This window comes from Sinocyclocheilus anshuiensis, unplaced genomic scaffold (assembly GCF_001515605.1).
Source record: "Sinocyclocheilus anshuiensis isolate Anshui unplaced genomic scaffold, SAMN03320099.WGS_v1.1 scaffold185, whole genome shotgun sequence".
Taxonomy (NCBI): Eukaryota; Metazoa; Chordata; class Actinopteri; order Cypriniformes; family Cyprinidae; genus Sinocyclocheilus; species Sinocyclocheilus anshuiensis.
Window position 1 is genome coordinate 2,664,177 of NW_015539887.1, and position 23,554 is coordinate 2,687,730.

Below are 23,554 nucleotides of genomic sequence, written 5' to 3' on the forward strand. Positions count from 1 at the left end.
CCTCCCAAAACACAATAACAAATGTAATGGATTTCAGGGTTATAATGGGAATTGTATTGGTTTTAATGTCTATTGGTGTCTATTTGATGGATTCTATTGGTGGTATGTAATCTGGCAGATGGCAACCAATAGAACAACAGTAATTCCTATTGGAATAATGCCCAAAACAAAAAGGAATTTTGTAATGGTTTAATGGAAACTATAAGAATTTCTGTGATGGTTTCTATTGTTTTTTTCAGCAGGGTAATGATACCCATACTGTGCTGCACATTATTGACAATATTGAGCTGAAGCTTGACTTTGCAAATTTAAAATCGCAAATCAAATCGCAATCGCAATATCTGTCAAAAAAATCGCAATTTGATATTTTCCCCCAAATCGCACAGCCCTACTCAGATGTATGATTTTCTTTTGTCAAATGAACACAAACAGAGAATTTTAGGAAAATAATCCATTTCTGTGAGCCCATATACTGCGATTGAGTGAAAACCTCAAAGTTGATGCTTCAAAAACCACACAAAACGAAAATGACTGTAATCCATAGGACCCAGTTGATGAATCATTGTTTTCTGAAGCAAAATGATAGGTGTGTGAGAGAAAATCACTAATATTTTTGACTTTTTAAACAATAAACCATTGCTTCCAGCCAACTGTCACATGCACATCCTTGTGTTCACACTTGATGTAACATAAACATCATGTTGTGAAGCGTATCATAAGAGTGTTGTGAAACTCTGACATTTACTGTACATCAAGCATAATCTTATGATGGTTTATAGTTAAAAAAGTGAATCAATGTCTGTTAAAAAAGTGAATCAGTTGTTTCACTTCAGAAGACATTGATTCATCAAACTGGTGTTGTATGGATTACCGTTGTGTTTGTTTTGTGTGGTTTTTGAAGCATCCGCTTTGAGGGTTCCACATTCCATCTGTGTTCCATAGAAGAAAGTCATATATACCTGGAACAGCATAAGGGTGAATAAATGATGAGAGAAGCTTCGTTTTTGTGTGGAGTATCCCTTTAAAGATCTGGCCTTTAAAAATAAAATAAAAATAAAATAAAATAGACCAAAAAAGCATAGTGATGAACTAAAAAGTGCAGCCAAAATGTATTGCATTTGAATCAGTCATGCCTGAACAGCGGCATAGTCATATCACAGTCCTTCATTGTGATGAAGAAGTCTGCCCCTGCAATTCAGATCCCTGACCAATGATCCTGATTAAAATCCTCGTGGCTTGCTGAGAGATCAATTGAAGGGGAGTGGAAGTTGCTTATTCAGCAGTAGTGGGAGCATGATTCGGGTTAGAGTCAGAACTGGAGAACCACAGTTTGCTGATGACTTTGCACATCACGCTTCATAGAAAAGTAAAAGAAGATTGCTGCAGACAGCAAACTGTCACCGTTTCTCACGACAACATCAAAGCACTCCAATTCTCATTTGTTTAAATGAGACCAAAGGACAGAATTGCTTTGTCACATACGAATATCTTCCTTCCCTCTTTGATTTTTAAAAAGAGTGGAGCAAAGGGCTTTTGAGGGGAAAATAGTGTATAGTTACATCTAAAAATAGATGCGAAATCAATTTGTGCTTAATCCCAATGCAAAATTTGATAACTTACTCTGTTTTCATATTTGACCACATCTATTACTGAACATATACTTAAAACGGAAAAACTTTATTTTGTTTATTTTGTTTGTGCTCAAGGGGAAAACATGTCACTTTTAAAGAAAGGAAAGTACCGTAGATGCCATGAGCCAGAATATACCTTTTCAAGAGTGATTAAACACATTCAACATCTTACATCTCTCTCTCTCTCATTTTCTTGTGGCTAAGGGCACATTGTGTGAGTCTGAATTTGGTTTTGTGTGATATCATCTCGCTAGGGTGCACATCAGTCTTTCCTGCACAAGAACAGCAAAAGCTGAGATGTCCGATTGATGAAAAATGACTCTTATGAAAGGTTCTTTTGATGAGTCAATCAAAAATATTCACGAAACGGCCTCATTAGTTAGCTCTTTGAAACAGACTCACTCAGTAAACGAATCACTTAAAGCCATCACTTTTTTTCTTTTTTTTTTTACTTTTATTGTGCTGTTATCTATTTGAAAATGAACCGGGAACTGCTATATATATATATATATATATATACACACACTTTTAGTTTGTAAAATTATTCAATTTTTAGACTGGTTGGTAATGGCAATATGTAAATAAAAATGCATTTTCTCAGAGTTTTGTTGTATAAATTAATACAAATAATTAAACTAAAATAAATTAAGCAATTATTGGTTATTGTTTAACATTTTCAGCTTTGTTTGGGAAGCATAATTAACACAACATTTTCTCCAAACAAGCAAAAATATTCTTATAAGACCACAAAGTGATATTTATATGAAGCAAATACAATTGTTTACTAGAATTACAGCATCAAGTTGGAACAAATGAACAGCTAAATCACCCACTCAAGTTCATATAACTTATATTCAATTGCTGTCCATGAGGGAATTTTTCAGAGAGGACGATATGTATATTATTGAATATTGATCAAACCTATAAAAGACTGCAGCAGGTTTAAAGGCGCAGTAATTAATGACACAATATAATCTTTCCGATCAATAACACAGCAATTGCCAATATAGTAAATCAACGGAACAAATACAGACTATGATCATTCTAAACATTTACACATGCATGCACAACTCTGTTCCATTTACATACTTAATGTTTAGAGAAACTCCATCCTCCATTCCTTCATTCTAGTAAATCTATATATGGCCTGTCATTAAGTCTCACTTATTTTGAGATCCTTCATTCATTTAATCAATAATTTTGTTAAATTTTATTTGTTTCTCTTTACCTGCTATCCTTAATACTACACTGTAAAAAGTAATCACTGAATCTACTTAAGAAAAGCGAGTAAACTAGGTTTGATGATACAGTGAGACAATGCTGAAAGCTAATTAGCTTGCAACTCTGACAGTTATGTATTAGTTATGTATAGCTGTTTTGGATGGAAGCAAACAATGACATGACATTAATGCATTTACGCTGCAAATCAGTGTATAAACTTTGTCAGCATCATTATGTTAATTTTGAATACATTTTTGGAATTTTCCAACTAAAACATTCATTCAATAGTCATTTGTTGTCATATGTTTCATTTTAGGAGATTTGCCATTTTCCGTTTGCAGCCCTTTCTAAGGACGCCAATGTTGTTGTGAGATTGGACATTTACAAAGCTGACATCAGGTACCATAAATACAAGCAGCTGGATCAGACATCTGACCTCCATCTGACCCCCTTGATTCTGGCCAGGTACTGCAGCCAGACATTCCTCACCTCAATCACAAGAGTCGTACTGACCCGCTCTGATGCAAACTATCACCTGTCCTCATCCAACCCTGTTCCATCACTTTAATACCTCAATTCTGGCCAATAGAGAGAATTATCATGCCCATTAATGCCACTTTGCACATAGGAACACAGCAAATGAGCTGCTATAATTGAAACGAGTGCTTTTCCCATCTGTTGGGAACGTCTGAACCGGCTGATGATTATCTATTCTATGGGCCCAGACCTAAAATACACAGAGTTCGGGAATGTGCTCTAAGAAACAAAGAGTTTGGACATGGCTTATTGTTGCCCGAGAAAAGGGGGTTGTGAGTGTTTAACAAAGGGGTGATTTTACTGATGACTAGTGCACCTAGTTTACATAAAACCAGAGAGTGACCTTGGCTGTTTATGTCTTATCGGGAGACGTATCAAAGCCCCTGACAAGGACTATTGTCAAATATGTAAAGAAACAAAGAGTCCTTCAGATCTGGCAAGGTTAACAAATACATCTGTCGAAGCTCACAGAGGGAAGTGAAGAAAATCTGAATGCATTTAAAGACAAAAGTAAAGCTGAAAAGGACTCAAACAGAGACTGTATTTCATTAATAACAAATTTAACAGAAAGCAAACCTGTATGCATACAATATAGTACCACTACATTTATTAATACTGACTGACCACAAAAGATCCAAATTAAATAAAAACGCTGTTTTACTGTCATTGCTTCTTACCTGGTTCACTATTATATATAAATTTGTAGCCTTCATATTCTCCTTTTGGTTCCTTCCATGAGACAAGTAGCCGGCCTGCACTCAGGACTTTAAATCGAAGTCTTCTTGGAGCTGGAACTGCAAGGAAAGAAAGGAATTATAGACTGAAAATGTGCAAATTATATTAAAAAAATATTTTTCAGATGAGAGTTTAAATTGTACTTGGATAAAAATCTAAAGAAAGGTATGTTTTAAGTCATATTCTCACTCGGTGTCCAATTTAAGGTTATAATAATCTGTAAGGTATTTAATATTAGGAAATGTAAGGTGATTTAATATTATTATTTAATTGTCCATCCGACATTATGCACATAAAATCATGAACAGAGAGTTACAGTCTCATTAAAAATGAAAAGACGGTAATTGAGAAGAGAATGTGACTTTTAAAGGTCAGAAGAGTATAGCTTTCTGCTATTTTCTAAAGCATCCTAAGTAAATACCAGTGAGGTTGAAGAGGAAGACAAGTCTTAAAAAGTTCAAAAAAGCATATTACTTCAGTTTATGAGTGTCTACAGCCATAAACAACTGATTAGAGGTAGTCTTTTTTTCTACTGAAGTAAATAAACCCTTCTGACCCATAATCAGTTGTTGTGTGTTAGACCTATGAGAAATCACCACACCCAAACATCACACATCCCTCATGTAAGGTAATGAAACATTGATTAATTAATGTTTCTCTGTGCTTATGTTGTTCACATGCCACAGTCCTGCTCAGAGAAAGAAACCGAGGTGCTACATAAAGTATATGAAGAAAACATGTTGGCACAAACAGAAAAGGAAAATAAGTAAAAATAAAACCCAGAGGTCAATACTATTGGAAACAGGGCGTTTAGGAGACAGAGATAAAACATAAAACTGATCTAGGTGCACCAACCTGAGGAACAGAACACTGCTGGGTTTCCTGTGGGGTGAACATCTCCCTTCTCATGGACACACTCTGTCCAATATGTGTCTATGGGGAGCTATGACTTATTTCCATCAATCAGTGTATATAGAAACACATTTCTGTGCTTAAAACGTGGAAACTACCCAGCTGGTAACAAGGTAGCAAGTGAAAGGGCTGAAAGATTAGCCTAAATTAAGCTGTTTCTCACTATGGGCTAGCTAATTTGGGACCAAATGTTTGATAGTGATTATTGATAAACATATATTTTCTATGTGAATAAATTATATTATTTACTTGTCTTTACATCATGCTATAGAAATGGTCCCACATTTTTTTTTCACAACAGCTAAAATGACCAAACACCAATATTAATGATTAAATGTATAAATGTGCATTACCATTCAAAAGGCTGGAGTTTGTACATTTTTTTAAAGAAATCAATAGGCCTACTTTTTTTCCAGCAAGGATGCATTAAAATAAATAAATGCTGTTCTTTTGAACTTTACATTTATCAAATAATCCTGAATTTAATCATGTATTATGGATTCCACAAAAATAGAAATGTTTTGTGAAGACGGAAGTAATGGCTACTGAAATTCAGTTTTGCCATCACATTAATAAATTACTTTTTAAAATATATTTAAATAGAAAACAGCATCAAATCAACATATTAGAATGATTTCTGAAGAATCATGTGACAGTTAAAACTGGAGTAATACCAGCTGGAAAAAAATTTTTTGTGATCACACGAGTAAATAAAAATTCACAATTTTTAAAACAGAAAAGAGTTATTTTAAATCATTAAAAAGTTTAAAATTTTAAAGTTATTTTATAATCATTTTCGCAATATTAATGTTTTTTACTGTATTTTTCATCAAAAAAATGCAGCCTTGTGACTTCTTTAAAAAAAAAAACATTAAAAAAAATTATCAACCCCAACCTTTTAAATGATAGTGTATACAGTATGAATAATTTATTAATAATAATTATTTATCAAAAATAATAATTAAAATAGTTTCTTTCTACAATGAACTGCATATCATTTATATCCAAAATGACATTTTTAATAGTTGAGTAAAGAGAATAAAGTATAGAGAGTCAAAGTTAATTTGACTATAATAAAACTTAAGATACCTAACTTATCTAATAATTATTATATCTAATAGTTCACAAAAAAAATGATACAGTATATGTGCCTCTATAGCTTTGAAAACAGTTATGGAACACCAAACTGTACTCTATTCATAGAAAGTGTCAGTGAAAATTCTTAGTCATTCATGTGAGTGGGATGAAATGAGTACTGATATAGAACCAGCCATCCAGAGAATTTTGAACATTTTTCACAACAGATCATCTGTGCATAAAGTAACCACCCTGGTAGTACGAATTTAGAGGAGAAAAGCGTGTTGTTGTGCCAGCTCAGTACTGCACACCATGACGGAAATGAAAAATGTATGCGAAACACAACTCAGAAAGTAATTCCAACAATGTTGAAATGCTAAAACTCTGCTCACAAACCATGAATAATGAAGAAGAACATAATACATTCATCGGCGTGAAAAAAACAACAGATTTCTGGAAGCAGTACCATGACAAGTTTCATAGAATATTTCTAGGAAAACTGTCTTAGCACACCCAGGTATCCATGTCTCCTGGCTCTTGGTGATTAAAGATTTTGTGCCAAATAGACTCCTGTAGAGATTGAGGGGGAGGTAAGGAACAACGGCAATGGTGGTTTAAGGGTGACAAGTGCTGACTTGTAACTTGAAACGAGAGAAATACGAGCAGGAGGTCCCGTATCTGTCTGTGTTAGAAGTGCGCACCCACAAATCCGCAGGCCTTTGATGTGGTTATCTTTCATCCTTTTGGAGACACTCACAGAGCTCTTACTCCAAAATCCACTGCGTCCTTTTATCATCGTGCTTCCAATTATTCACCTGTCAGAGGGCTCCGCACTTGTTTTGAACATTTATTTTCTACAAACTCAAAAATCAGTGTTGAGTGAATAAAAATATTAATGCCTACTTAGCGGGAGCAGTCAGAAACATTCTGCACTTTACAATCATCTAAGGCCCCGTCCACACGCAGATGCGTTTAGCTGTATATGCATACATTTTGTATCGTATAGGCGTTTCGTCCACACGGATCCGGCGTTTTGGGAGAGTGAAACCTATCATTTTTTTAACCGGGTCCTAGAGTGAATAAATCTGAAAACGCCGCCCTTGCGTTTTCATGTGGACAGCGAATCCGTATATTTTCAGAAACGATGACGTCATCAGCCCACGTCTCGCCCCTAGTCAGACACCGCTACGTCACATAACAGCAACAAAAACATGAACAAACATTGAACGATTGTCTTTTTATTAACTAACATTAACACAGATTAATAAATGTATTGTTCCATGTTCGTTTGTGTGCGCAAGGTTTATGCACATAGTCCAAGTCTTCTTCTCCGTTTTTAGTGTATCTCTGTGGCAGAATTACAGCGCCACATACTGGTCTGGCATGTATACTACATCGTTTTGTGTCGGTTTTGTGGTTTCGTGTGGACGCAGATATTTCTTGAGACGAGGGGAAAAAAAGATCGGATAGGGAAAGCTCTGGCTTCATGTGGAAGTAGCCTAAGTCTGTTGGATGTGATGTAAATTTACACAGATCTGAGAAGCAGGAATTATGCAGGACCAAATGAAAATCTGGGAGACTTGGCTACATTTCTCATCTTGCCAATGTGTAAAAACACATTAGCTAGACAAATTGCTTAGTTAAAGGTTTTGTAATGAGATGCACTGCCTGTGTAAATCCAAACAACAATTATGTTAAAACTGTGAATGTGAATTATTTTGTGCGTGTGACTGCTTTTAACAAGATTTCAGACAGACTGTTTAAGGTCGACCTTCAGTTCTTTTGTTTCATTTTTCCACAACTTCATCACGCACACAAGACAGCCCCTTCCAAAACGCTTTCATAATGTCTCATCATACCGCTTTGTATCACTCCCTGCTTCTACCCATTCATTCTCAGCAGGGCATTGTCAGCATTTGCAATCATTTTTGCTCCAACGCATCAAGTACCCACAAACACAGTGCAATGTGTTTTACATATTTTCTATAGGAATATGACAGGTTCAAAAGCTACAGTAAGTTAAGCTCAATTGATAGCATTTGTGGCATAGTGTTAATTACAACAAATAGTAATTTCAACTCGTCCTTTGTCTTTAAAAAATGCAAAAAGTGAAGTAATGGCAAGGAACTTAGGGATAATTTTTGGAGGATATAAAAGCAGAAATTTAAGGCTTATCATTTTTGACATGCTTTGCACATTTTCAAATTTTAATTTGTCCTAAATGTGCACTAAAAACCTCATTCAGTTTTCTCCAGAACAGATGAACATAAAAGTGGTCATTTTATGTATCGCAGAAGTTCGGAAATTAAATATCTGGCGAGTGGCACTAACAGGTTAATGCTCTATGACTTTTGAAAATAGCATGCCACCTACATGAAACCCTACACTAAACCCAACCGATTTCAAACACGAGATAAACCAAATTTGCTGAAGCAACCATGTCATTTTAGCTTGCTTCTACAAGCCTTTCAGCTCTTTATTAAGACATAATGTACATTTTGCAAGTCCAGTGCTATACCGGGTGAGCTACAGAGCAAGATTACTATATCCGAAAAGCCATACATATGAAGCTAGTTATGTGATTCAAACATCAAAATGTATTAGTTTACAAATCACGCTTAAACCTACTTAAAAAAAATAAATAAATACTCCAACCTACTCAGACAGAATGTGCTTTATTTTAAGGTCCAATTCTCACCATTAACAAACCATTTAACTACGCCTTTTGCCTAAATAAACTCCTAATTTGCCACTCATTAATAGTTTGTAAGGGAGTTGTTATATTTAGGTATTGGGTTGGATTAGGAATGTAGAATATGGTCATGCAGAATATGTTTTATAAGTACTAATAAACAGCCAATATGCTAATAATAGGCATGCCAGTAGGCAACTAGTTAATAGTGAGAATTGGTCCCTATACTAAAGTGTTACAGTGTATTTTAATGTTTATGTATTGGCCCCATTCACTTCCATCGTAAGTGCCTCGTTACAACCCAGATTTTTGCTTTTTTTAAAGCAGCAACAAGACGAAATTCATTTTCATGGTAATCAACATTATGCCGCAAGTGCTGTCGATTCATCTTAACTTGTATTAAACCCAGAATATTCCTTCAACTAAAAGTCTTTGGTTTGTTTATTCCCATTCAGCTGCAACACTGAGCAGTTTAAAATGACACCAACAGCTTTCAGTGATTTGAGGGATGAAAAGAACCTTTCTAGGCAGCATCAATTTAAAGACTACACATGCCCATCACACAAGTGCTGGTCTGGAAAGAAGAGTGAAGGCAAAAAATTCAAAGAGTAATCCAAACTTTATCTTCCGAACAGAACCTCCCACTCCAGATGATGATCCAGGCTCCACCTTTCACTCCAGGGCCTGAGAGGAATGTGAAACTCCTTCCAAGCAGAGCAACCAATTAAGCCTTTAAGCTGCCTTGAAGGATATTATCATTGTGGTCCCCTGTGATGTTATAGACTAAATGCTTTTCCACATCTCTATCCCATCTAAAATCCTCAAGACTCACTTTAGCTCTTTTTACTTTCTTACTGAGAGATGTTACACTAAAATGAGTCCCCTTAGGAGACGTGAAGGTGCATGAAGGGTCAAATTCAAATGTAACCCGGCCATTGTGACTAAATTATGCATTAAATTATTAGGACAACATTTCATATTTTACGCAGCCACACAAAAGCCAATAAACCAGAGCAAATACCAATTCAGAACCATGAAGACAGCAATTACCTTGAGCCGAAACAGGGGTGAGAAACTGAATCAGTGCCAGCGAGATAAGCGGACACCACAGCTTAATCCTCGATCCCGACACCCGCATCCTTATAGCCATGTGAGTGATGCTTGCCCTGCACCTACGGAGGCAGAGAAGCAGAGAGTGAGTGGAGGAATTCAGTGAAGCTGTGTAGCCTCAGGGGGATTTCAGAAACACAGAGAGGGAGGAGGGAAAGTCTCTGCGGGTCAAGAACAGTAAAGACTTTGTTGAGTTTTGATGGACAGCCAGTGAGAAGTGCTTCCTGAGGACCATTGTTGTTCCTGAGAACAAGCAGGCCACTACGGCTCCTGTCATTCATGTCGGATAAGAAGGCTGACGTGTGTTTAGAGAGGAAGCCGCCCGGGCTTGTTCAAGAGGACACCCCTACTTAACTTAAACAGTGGTCTAAATTAGGGTCAAGAGATTATGCCGGTTAGCTGCAGACTATGGTATGTAGTTCAATAAGTCAGTATTCCTTAGCTGTTGTGACACATGGCTTCTTCTCTCTCTCTCTCTCTCTCTCTCTCTCTCTCCTTCTCCCTCTCTATATATATTGTTGTTGTTGGTCATGATGTGCCTTTTTAAATGGAATATCGTTTAAATTAAAGCTTGTTTGGATGGCACATGCTTGTCCATCAGCATTTCACTATTCATTTATCTCAATGCATGCTTTTTATTCTGTAAAATGGGATAAAAAGCATGCTATCAAGGCTCCGAACATTTCATTTCAGTCAAATATTTGTACTACAAGAGAAGCCTTTTTTAACAAGCCCACAATGCATGGTTAAATTCACTTGCTTGTCTGTCTTTGTCCCTCTCTCTCTCTCTCCCTCTGTCTCTGTCTGTGTGTGTGTGTGTGTGTATGTGTGTGTGTGTGTGTGTGTTTCACCTGCTACTGAATGATGAATCCTGAAATAAACATCAAGCACTCACCTTGGCTTCATTTCTATTCTCAACAGCACAGTAAAGATGAAACGCGCTAAATTTAAAAATAGATGTAGGATACATCAAGTCAATTCTTTGAGCATTGGTGGTGTCTTGGACATCCCTATGATTCTCTCTCTCTCTCTCTTTCAGTTAGAGAATATTATACTAGCAATAATAATAATAATAATAATAGAAAACCTACTTATTTATATCAACTAGGCTATATTATAAAATTGTTTTAAGAACATTTGAAAGTTTCTATTTACATTAGTTGGGGAAATATTTTACGAGTAAAAAATATAGGCTATAAAAATGTTGTGCCATTGCTATATATGTAGGCTAACTAAACACACTTTTAAGTTTATTGTGTAAGAGATAAACTGAACTAAAAAGGTTTTCCAAAATTATACATTAAATTCTCTTTAATAAATACACGAGAATGCATAACAATACAAAAGTGGCAAAACAGTCAACAATATATCGCATATATTTTCTAGTCTGCATCTTGAGTAATTCTCACAGTAGGCTATTGTTTTAACAAACGCATATCAGATAATGAGTAGAGAATGTAACAGATGAAATCCGACAGCAGTCTTACCTTTCACACCATTCGCTTCAGTGAAATCCACTTGATCTAAATGGGATCCAAATTCCAGCGTCTTGTGATGGTCAGACTTCACTCGTATCTTCTCGCAGCGCTCTCCGTGTGCGTGTTTCGTCTGTCTTTATTCGTCCATTCCCTCAGCTCTTCAGCTCTGCACCTCATTTCATCCTTTAGTCTTGAGTCCGGGGGAAAAAAACGTTCATGCGACCAATTGCAGCCACTGGACAGACGACGAATGATCTCACGACAATCAAGAGCCCTTCTCAAATACTTGATCCTGCCTACGTGTAGGCTGTTCAGCGCGGGGAAGAAAAGCCATTATCATTATATTTCAAGGGAATGCAACTGTAATGAACAATCATAACGCCTACACCAGGGTGATGGATGATTCAATTGACTGTTATGGCACTGCCTATAATTATATTTTACTAACTGAAATTAATTGAATCAGTCAGTGTGCGCAATTATTCAGTTACTTTTGAAATTTTAAAATAATTTTTGTTAGTAGGCTATTATCTGTCATAGTTAAACGTGAATTAGCATATTTTACGAACTTTTGAAACAAAACGTGTGTAATTTCAGAAAATTTTCTGAAACTGTTGAATCATAGCGTATATAGGCATTTTAAGTGTAAGATAATACATATAATACATACTCTTTCAAAACTTTTTGTTAGGGTTTTCACATCTTAATTTGGAGAGTCAAACCCTCCAATACTCCATAATTGCACATTGGGTTCAGCTAACCTAGCAGTTTCAATGTAAAAAGCTTAAATATCTCAAAACAATATGCACTTCCATTCTCTTTGGAAGTACTTGTATTTTAGATTGATCATCGTATTGTATTTCTTTGTGTTCTGTTTTCTCTCCTAGCACACTGAAAATAACTTTATCCTTTCGGTAACACATGCACCTTCTTATATCAGTTCAAGTTGAGCAGGGAACAAAGCTATCTGAATGTACACAAGTGTTGAAAGGAAGAGATGTGAAAGATATGTGAGATTGTGCGTGAGACGTTTCTTACTGTGTGCAGGTTGCTGATTGGACAGAATCCAGAGTGCAATGTTATTTTGGAAGTTCTCTGCATGACCCAACACTTGTAGAAATCTACCAAATTCACACTTATCACCAAGGAGTACTAAACAGGTGTTCTCTTGGCCAAGGTTTGCCAGAGTTATAAAAACCTAAAATGTGTGTAACCACATTCTTGTAATCCATATTCAGCTTGGTTATGGGGATGAAAGAATATTTGACTGTTGTTATTCATTATTTGATTGCCATGGGCCATCACACTGGCGGCACTTCCCACGAGACCGCAGATTTGCAGTCTGAATGAACCACTTCATTTGCATGACTCATCTGATGAGTAAATATATTACAGAAATGATCAAGGGTTCATAACACCCCACCATATGATCATTCACCATGTTTTTGAAGGTTATAAGAGTATATGCAAATGTTTATGTTCACATTGTTGATTTCAGTGCAAACAAATATGGCTGCCGAATATCGATTTACAACCAATAACAATATGTAAATATGGTTGAAAAGTGCATGAAGTGTTTTAAACTACTCTGAATCTCTCATGAGGACAAGTCTTGTGCTCTCGCTTACCACCGAGCATTAAAGTGCAGGAAAGTGTACAGCACTTTATCGCAAACTCATCCTTCAAAAGAAAGAGTACATTTTGATTTCGAAAAGAATCTTATAGACTTTCAAAAACTTCTTCACAGAATAAATGGTTCATTGAAAGCAGCCCAGCTTGCAGCGTATACAGCATTTATCAACTTCAATGTACAGAGTCAGCGCGGGACTGGAACGGTGACACCTGGATGCCGAGATGCAGTGGCTGTAAGCTCTTTAACGCTGAATGGCTTATTCCCAAATGACAAGGCCGAGTGTAATGAGGCATTGTGGGCTAATCAGCGGGTTCATTCAGCAGGCTCCAAAGGAACCTTATATTACTCAGCGACTTCTAATTAACCGTGGGATACGGCAAAAGATGATGGTGTGGAGGAGTCTGCAAGACCCTGGGGATACAGGAAAGAGGAAAGAGCAGTTCACGCAGACAAGCAGATGCACGCTTGTACATAAAGGCAGTTTTCACACAAACACACACACATAGTGTTCAGATGATTGCATATAGAGATGCACATGGTAACAAAATGGACACACCTCTCAATGATCAAAGGTCTTTAGGATTTAAAAAACGCAAACATTCTTAGAGGCTTCATGGGGGTCACGGCCGTGGCATTGACTATTCCAGTGCATATCGATCTTGGATCCATAAAGTGAATATGCCTGTCTCAGTGTTTATTTAATATGGCATCCCTTAGCAAAGTGGGAAGGACATGGAATACGGCTCAAGTTTGCATATTCATATAAATCTGGCAGATTTCCAAACACTTTTGAATAGGATGAAGGGGCTGATGAGCCATGCCCTTGTTAGACTTATTTTTAAGATTTGGCCAGTCCTCTCAATGCGATTCGCCGGTGAGGAGGTTTCACAAAAGATTCATCATTAACACAAAAGGTTAATATTTTCCACAGGCTGTCTGTGAAGGTAATCAGTGCACATAACTGCTTTGTTGAACAGTGATATCTTGCATAAATGGGCTGGGCAATGGTCTATGCTCATAAAAGTGCAAGGGGTAGGCTATGTGGCCTGTATAAGTGTGTCTGTATAACGGAAATGTATGCACTCGTCTAAAAATTTAGAAATGTGTACATATAAATATACACATGCTTTCTTGTAGCTCAAACAGTAGAGCAATGCCAAGGTCATGGGTTCAAATCCCGGGGAAAGCTAAATAAAATGTCAGTGTTAACTGCATAAATGTAAGCTATGTGTGGATTTTTAAAATCTTTTTTATCTTTTAACCTTTTTTTGTAATATATATATATATATATATATACAGGTGCATCTCAATAAATTAGAATGTCGTGGAAAAGTTCATTTATTTCAGTAATTCAACTCAAATTGTGAAACTTGTATATTAAATAAATTCAATGCACACAGACTGAAGTAGTTTAAGTCTTTGGTTCTTTTAATTGTGATGATTTTGGCTCACATTTAACAAAAACCCACCAATTCACTATCTCAACATGCACCTGTATATATATATATATATATATATATATATATATAGGAAACATGTTGGGCAGAGCTTTGGAGTGGGACTGAGGGATTATCAAGGAAGGAGCGGTTGATAATGATCATTGATAATGTTCATCCATCAGTTGTCTGAACTGTGTGGCCTACTGAACTAAAAAAGCATCTAGACTCCCTTGCCCGCCCACTTCTGGGAATCAGCAGCAGAGCATAGCTTTAGGACATAAGCCTCTGCATGGTCACTTAGACAAATGTGGCCGTTCTGAAGCACTTGATTCACTTCAGCTAAATTTCTGCAGTTTAATGATGCACTTTCGATCTGTCACATACTTTCTAGTCACCCATTAAACTGATTTGCAATAATCATGGTTTATTTGATCTGTTCTAATCACATCTTGTAAATCGTTCAGCTCTTGTCAGATTCGATTAAAATGGTTGAAGAAATGTTGATCCTTGACAATGAGTAGAGAAAAAATGAGCTCAGTATTACTTATTAAACTCAGGTAACAGCCTCAGTGGGGGATGGTTGACTTAAGACAGAGGTTAAATGTCTGTTTGTCTGCTCTTACCTCATATAGTGTGCAGGGAATTCCCCAAGATCCTCTTTTCCTTAAAAGACCAACTGCTATCAACACTCACAACTCACCTCGTCTACTCCTACAACCAGAGCACATTTAAGCTTAAAAAAATCAATAAAAAATGAATGTGGTTACATTATGTTTCATTCAGACAACAGGTAAGATTAATATACTAAAACAGAAGAGCACTATAATATAAATTGGAAAGACACTGCCTCAGTAGGAAGCATGTAGACAGGAAATGAAAAACGTGGAGCATTTATAAAGCGGCGTTAACAAAGAAGATTACACAGAAGGTCCGCTGTTTAAAAGAATGTCATCTTGACATTGTTCTGGCTGCTGACGATCAATATTTGTAACTTTCAGTTTTAATGCAACAGAATTAAAGTGAAGTGAATGTGGTATCAGACGAGGCAAAGAGTAACACTGCCCTCTAGCGATAAAAAAATCAAGTATGGATCTACTGTTGCTCAGAAAGAATAACCTTGAGGCTAAAACGACTGTCAGCAAAAAACAAAAAGGATAATAAAAGAATAAAAGACACGAAAACCTAACAGTAACAGTAAAAGGTATATTTACCTCAACGTCTGGAGCTCGAAAATCAATAAAATATGCAAAGTCTCATTAACCAACAGGTGGCACTAGTAAACCTAAATAATTCAGGATGTCAACAGCATTACGTCATCGCTGTACGCAAATTGTTATTGTCTCAGGACTGGTTATGAATAGCCTACCATTTGATACATTAATACAGTCTGAGGCCACACTGAAAATCTGTAATTTCTCATTTTAATTTTAAATGAGAAATATACCGAGCAATTTAAGTGTTATCACTAACCTGTGGAGTCCATATTTCTGCTTGAAAATGTTACAGATTGAGAATCTTACATTATAAATGTAATTTGTAATAAAATTTAAGAGAGAGAGAGAGAGAGAGAGAGAGGATGCCAATTATGTGGTTTTAAGACACAGAAGACAGTTTTGAAATTAAATCAATAAGTTTAATAAAACATTAATCAAAACACATATTAATCATGAATAAGAGCTGCACAAAGAAATACTATGGTACCATGAACTTACCCCTTGGGATAGTCTGCCCAAAAAATAAAAATTCTGTCATCATTTACTCACCCTTAAGTTGTTCCAACCCTGTATAAATAACATGAACAGCCATTGAATTACATAGTCAATGGCTTCCATCAACTGTTTGGTTGCCAGCATTCTTCAAAATGTCTTATTTTGTATGCAACAGAAGAAAGAAACCATACAGGTTTGGAACAGTTTGAGGGTGAGTAAATGAGGACATAATTTTGAGTCAACTATCCCTTTAAACAGACACACGTGCATTGAACTTAGCTGCACTGAACTTACGTTTTAAATGAAACTTTCCTTTTCATTCTATTTCAGAACAGAAGACAGAAGAACTATAAGATTATTAGATTAGCTTAGACTTCCCGGCAGTGAGGAAGATGTGGCACATATCTGGCCCAGTATTTAGCAGACTACTCTGATGCTGATTGTCATGATCACCTCCAAAATCTTCACCTATACCGTCTTTAAAAGAGGACTTTTCAGATGTTACATGACCAGCCGTGAGAATTAGCAGCACAATACAGGTCATTAAGGCAGAAGATTCAAGCCTACTTCAATTAAGAACAAAATATCATCATGTGACTGTTATTTGTCATTCTCATCAATACAAATGAGTACAACTGCACAATAAGCAACCTGCAAAAAAAAAAAAAAATCCACAGAGAAGAAAGAATGTGTGGAAGATGAGCACATTATAGATATCATGTTGTGTCATGACATATCTTCATTCTTACACAGATGCTTGCTTTGTACAATACACATGCATATAGGAGTTTGCATATACAGCACTACTGTATATTTCCAATTTGTCTAATAAATCCTTAGATAGAATTACAAATGTATGTCTTAAACTAGTTACATAATTTGGTGAGTGAATTCATAGACTTGTCTTATTGACTGATTTACTCTATAAACACACTACATGACTATGCAAAATTTTTCATGGCAGTAAGTTTTCAAGTTAAAACAGTAAGTCCCGAAAAATACTCTACGCAAATATGTGAAAGCAGACTCGTATAGACACACAAACTCTGTGTTCCGAAATGTCTCTGACCGTGACTGCAATTTATAATTAGGATTTTTTTATGATCACTTTTCTCTTTCATATCAACCTCTGTCAAAGTGGACCAGCAGTTTAAAGGTTTGAAGATAATCGCTAAGCTAGCTAGCAACTTTCCTGAATAAAAACACATCCAGAATAATAATGCACGTTATTATTCAATCGTCTGCATTTACAAACTTGTGTAAAGTATATTTCTGCCGTAACTCTTATAAAGTGATATTTTCAATATTGTCATATAATATTAGTTGTTACATTTTACAGGTAACTACTTGCCTTTTTGATGGCATTTAGACAAAAGACAGAAACTTTAAACTACTTTCACAAGATACTTTTAAATCAAGACATGAGTTACAGTACAACAGCATCGTTCAGATGTGCGTAGCGTTTTAAACATTCACTCTCAACTTTCACCTAAAGTCTGTAAGTGCTGTTGTTGGTTGTTCCCTGAATTCGGATGGATATATCAATATGTATTATTTTACTAACTCCCGGCAAGCATGACAGGAATTATAAAAGAGTTATTTTAAACGAACCACACTAAGGTCATAAAATGCCTGATACAATGTTGTATTCCTTTACTCTCCAAATCTCACAGCCTAAACTCTAAATGATGAAACAGTAGAAAAAGAGCACTGAATTATGCTCTCACCTGAATGGCACACATATATTAGTTTGGCATCGGTTCTGCAAACCTACCAAGAGTGTTTTAAATGCTACGGTTCTGCTAAAAATGATATTTGGCAGCTGCTTTTCCCATATCATCTGTCCAGGTACAGCCTTAGCTGACATGGACCGGTAACAGTCAATGAGGAGCCAATGGGAGGCACGGATTCCAAAGCATGGATTAGTGTCATGTTAATGGTTTGAATCAAAATGATGAACGGAATCAAGAGTTCACTACTCTGAACATTCCATTAAACAGAACGTTGACTCACTGAAGAAAGTCCAGCTAAGAGAAAAAGCAAACAAGAGAAGAACAGAAACACTAAAGAGTGGCTGTCTTCAGTAATCTGCTTCCTCCATAACCTCCATGACCACTGTTCTGGGGCCAGTGAGGATGAGGCTGCTGACAGTCCTGTAGTCCAGATTCAGCACATTCATTCCATTAACTGCCACCACAAACTGACACACCTGTAGAGATGAAAATGAGGCAAAACAACAACAGTTTTATGTTAGGTTATACTTGGTACACCCTTTTTGTACTTTGATAAAGACATAAAAGTGCTGAAACACAACATAATGATTATAGAGCATATAAACCACACATATGACACAATAAACGGATCGTAATTTTTCTCAGTACAGCAACATGGCACAATTACACCTTTCAGGAGAACAGTAAAGGAGTGCATTTTAAAATCAGCTAAATTAATTCTCGGGGGGTTCTGCAAATGAATAACATAATAGCCTTTATGTCCTTCCTGGCAGACCCATAATGGCACTACCATCAGAAATGAGTCATACCATTACCATTATCAGCATCAAATGATAAATAAACAACATGTGAAAGCTTGCCATTATCAGCATGTGTTCAAAACATCTGTTTTGGCACCATTTGTACACTAGGTGCCTATGTACAACTCCAGCAGTTGTAATCTCTGTGCTAAGAGGTACAAATGTTTGGCTCAGTTATGACAACTTCTAATAAAATTATGTTCAACTAACAGAATCTTAATCATTTATAGCATAAACACCATTTTTTAAGCCGATTAATCTTAAAAATTAAATTGTCCCTACTCATAGTAGTTTCTATATAATTCACTCGTAAATGGAGTGGTGGGCTGGAACCAACTTATTTATATGACTTCAAAATAACAGCTAGTATAGCACATGCTAAATGTAGCTAATTTTGCATGTCAACTTATTTTCAATGGCATTAAAGGGGTCATATAATGCGATTTCAATTTTTCCTTTCTCTTTGGAGTGTTACAAGCTCTTAGTGCATAAAGAAGATCTGTAAAGTTGCAAAGACTAAAGTCTCAAATCCAAAGAGATATTCTTTATAAAAGTTAAGCCAAATAATGTTATTTTTAGCAACATCATATGACCCCTTTAAGTGATTGCTCATAAAGCAACATACAATATAGCCTATACCTTTATGTAACCTAACCACAAGCTGTACTTTTCAGCACAATGGTAACCACAAAAACTTCACAGAATATAAGAGAAACTATTTTAAATGTCAGACACAACAGAAATAAATACTAACTTTCCCTTTTCTAAAATCAGAAAAAGTAATAATTTGTTTCAACTTAAAATAAATTCTACTTATCCAGTTCTGTGCAAAGCATGCTGAGAACTTAAGAGGATTTCATTAAGTTACTACAACTTACAAAAAATTACTTTTTAAAACCAGTTAAACTCTGCGGACCCGGATACGGGTCCAAAATGACGTAAAAAATGTTTATGCTTCATTTACATAGCCTTCCTTATATGGTATCAGCCCATATATGGGTTCATTTGAAAGCTTGGAGTGTCTTCTTTACAAAGAATACCAAGCACAATGATGGTTATTAACTAATGATTAGACGGGCTAAACCAACACAAAGGGAAGAAACCACAACAAACAGTCCACAGGGGCGTTACAACTGTCAGCAGAACTCAACAAAATGTTTTAAAAGGTTTAATTAAATCCATAAATTCGCAATGTATAAAATAATGTAATATAATATTATGTAATGTAATATAATATAATATGTGACCCTGGACCACAAAACCAGTCTTAAGTGTCTATTTTTCAAAATGTAGATTTATACATCATCTGAAAGCTGAATAAATAAGCTTTACATTGATAAGACTGGTTTTGTGGTCCAGGGTCACATATAATATAACACTGATTAATACGAAAATATAATGATGAGTAATGACATTCCTCAATTGCAATCTTTTCCTATCCTCTTGTGTGTGTGTGTGTGTGTGTGTGTGTGTGTGGTGCCCTCTATAAGTATTGGGACAGTAATGACAAAATTGCTTTGTTTTCTGTGTAGTTAGGACATCTGCACATATGATTAAAAGATGAATGAGACAAAACTACAGAATGTCACATTTTATCATTAGCCGTTTCATACATACATGTTTTACCAAATAAAAAGGATAGCACTTTTAGAGTTCATCCCACTATTTGATGTGAGCATAAGTATTGGGACAGTTGAATTTAAGGCAAATGTAAAAGATTAAAAGCTATTATTTAGTTGCAGATCCCTTGCGTGCAATCACATCAGTGAGTCTGCGACCCATAGACATCACCAGACTCTTGGTCTTATCCTTTGAAATGCTTTTCCCAGCCTTTAATGCAGCCAATTCCAACTGTTGCTTGTTTTGGGGAGTTTCTGCATTTAGTCTCCTCTTTAGCTGGTGAAATTCATGGTCAATCGGATTTAAATCTGGAGATTGGTTTGGCCAATCTAAGACTTTCCATTTCTTTGCCCTGAAAACTCCTTGACTGAACTGGCAGTGTGTTTTGGGTCATTGTCCTGATGCAATATGAAGCGCTTTCTGACGAGTCTGGTGGCATTTTCTTGAATATTGGTAGCCAAGATGGTTTTGTACCCTTCCAAATTCATTCTGCTACTGTCATCATACATTAAGTCATTAAAGCTGAGAGGGCCTGTTCCAGAGACAGCCATGCATGCCCATGCCATGACATAACCTCCACCATGCTTTACAGCTGAGGCTGTATGCTTAGGATCATTTGCACTTCCCTTTTTCTCCACACTTTTGTTCTCCCATCATTTAGATAAAGGTTACTCTTGGTCTCAACTGTCCATAAAACTCTGTTCCAAAAATCTACTGGCTCACCTTTGTGCTTTTTTGCAAACTCTAATCTTGCCTTTCTATTTTTGGTGCTGGCCAGAGGTTTGCATCTTATTGTGTTGCTGTTTAATTCTGTGTGAAAGTCTCCTCCGGACAATAGATTGTCAGAGCATCACCCCAGCTTTCTGGAGGTTGTTGGTGATTTTACAAACACGTATTTTAGGGTTCACTTTCACAGCTTTTATGATTTGTCTGTCACCAACTGCTGTTGTTTTTCTCAGCTGATCAGATCGTTGTTGGTTGCTGATGGTTGGTCGGTGGTTTCCAAACTGCTGATTTCTCCATGCCCTTTGTTTTTGCTATAGCTCTAATTGACTTCCTCTTTTCTTTTAGCATCCAAATTGCTTGCGTTTCTCTCAAAGTCAGCTCCCTCGTCTTCATCCTGGTTTGTGTGTCATCATCGAATGCAAGACTAAGAATGCAGAAGCAATGGATATAACTGATACGACACATTCCCTGCTTTTAATATCTGAACAATTAATGCAACAGGACACAGCTGATCACTTAGAAAGACCTGTGAGGCAACTGTCCCAATACTTCTGCTCACATCAGATAGGAGGATGAAACTCTAAAAGTGCTGATCTTCTTAGTTGGTAAAACATCTGTGTTGAATCACCCTATAATAAAATGTGACATTCTGTAGTTTTGTCTCATATCCATCTTTTAATCATATTTACAGATTTCTTGTCTCCACAGCGAACGGAGCAATTTTGTCTTTACTGTCCCAATACTTATGTGTCCTATGGTGTAACAGCAAAATTTATAAAACAATAATTAATTATCAATAATTAATTTCTTGTAAATAATTGTTAATAATATACAAATAGCATAAGAGAGATTTATCTTCATTGTTAGTTTTTTTTTTCAAAATTTATGCTGTCACACCATAGGACACATTTACGGTGTATTTGTCAACTACCCATATATAGTATGTATGTATATATAATATATGCAGCAAAAAAAAGCATTAATACAATAATTATATTTTAGCATTAGAAACACTACTGTGACTAAAGAACTTACACATACTGGTGGATTAATCAATACAGACACATAAAAATTATTTTGGTAATCACCAATACTGTTAGTTTGAATTTAGGATTTGAATTTATTTATTAGAATAAACCCCTTGAGATGTATCATCTCGTTTTCGAGGGGGGTCCCAAAATACAACGTATCACAATTACAACGTAACAACAAAAAAGAAAACCTAACAAAACACTAATTAACAATACATCCGTAAACAACACTAAACAAAACATTTAAAAAAGTAGTTTAGTAAGGTTTGTGTCACAGTTTAGGACAGCTGTGGCACAAACCTTACATTGGGTGGTGGGGGTGGGTGGTCTAATAAATTTGTTAAGCACATATACACATATATATATATATATATATATTCATTCATTATGTTTGCAACAATGTTCATTACAACAAAAAGATGTCACTGGAAGCAGGGCAGGTGCAGCATTACAGCCTCTGCTCAAAAGGTTGTCTTTAAATAGCACAATGCCTTTACCTCAAAAACAGACTAAGCGTATTAGCTCAGTATGCAAACATGAGCTTATGTAATGAGCATTCAGAAGTGACGTTGAGGGAGTAGTGTTTTTTTTTTAAGTTGCATTACTGTAATGGTTCATTATTGCTGTAAATTAGGGTCACTGTTTAAAAAGGAGCAAGGGCAGGTATTATTCCATCTGTCAGTACTGTAAATTAGACACACACACATACAGTTACCATTAGGTGTTTTAGACCGGATGTGCTTAAAGAAACATCTGGAATACAGACTATATTTTGAGTGCTCTTGAGGAGAATGCACTCAGATCGGCAATCAAAGTACATTATGATTGCTCCACTCAGTGTACTGTGCTTGAGGTCAAATCTAAATGACTGTGGGTGGGTTAGTGTAGTTGAGTATTTTGTAATCTCTGTCATCTCTATCTCTGTATCTCTTAGATCATAATCTAGCATTAACTTAAAAGGATAGCAATGTAATATAGCGAAACTTAACGATTCACGAGCATTATTTTTGTAAAGAGCACTTTCCCTTTGAAGGTGTGGTCAAATTAGTTAAATTTTGGTGAAAAAAGTCTATTGTTTATTGTCTATAGTGTAGCAATCTATGAAACACAGCTCTCACAGAAGTCAACTTCAAAACCAAGCAGCTTTCTGGTGGCCAACATGACATATCTGCATGACCTTTACTTGAACTTGTTGCAAAATCTGTGTGAAAATCACATGGATTGCTATTGAAATGACTTGATTTCGCTTGTGAAAATTAGCCAAAAACATTATTATCTGTAATCCACAGCCTCAAGCATATATATTAGAGATGCACCGATTGCAATTTTCTTGGCCGATTCTGATTTCCGATTTTTTTGTTACTGTGATCTGTCAATACCGATTTTTGCCAATTCCGATTTTTTTTCTAAGAACTATAATTGACAGCATATACAAACAAAAATCTACTTTTTTTTCAACGCAGTGTTATT

At 36.0% G+C, this 23,554-nt stretch overlaps 2 protein-coding genes across 3 annotated transcripts in view; both read right to left on the reverse strand.

The window, feature by feature from the left end:
* LOC107685600 (collagen alpha-1(XIV) chain-like) overlaps nucleotides 1-11,639 on the reverse strand; it is a 131,833-nt gene extending 120,194 nt beyond the window's left edge. Inside the window, exons 1-3 of the mRNA XM_016482245.1 lie at nucleotides 11,403-11,639; nucleotides 9,856-9,977; nucleotides 4,067-4,183 (exon numbers count right to left, since the gene is read on the reverse strand). Coding sequence (XP_016337731.1) covers nucleotides 4,067-4,183; nucleotides 9,856-9,955 — 217 coding nt within the window. The 5' untranslated portion in view covers nucleotides 9,956-9,977; nucleotides 11,403-11,639. The remainder of the gene's footprint in view (nucleotides 1-4,066; nucleotides 4,184-9,855; nucleotides 9,978-11,402) is intronic.
* Nucleotides 11,640-16,365: 4,726 nt separating this feature from the next.
* LOC107685573 (DEP domain-containing mTOR-interacting protein-like) overlaps nucleotides 16,366-23,554 on the reverse strand; it is a 40,595-nt gene continuing 33,406 nt past the window's right edge. For both annotated transcript variants that reach the window (XM_016482209.1, XM_016482208.1), the window contains one exon: nucleotides 16,366-18,383. In XM_016482209.1, the coding sequence (XP_016337695.1) occupies nucleotides 18,255-18,383 (129 nt within the window). In that variant the 3' untranslated portion in view covers nucleotides 16,366-18,254. The remainder of the gene's footprint in view (nucleotides 18,384-23,554) is intronic.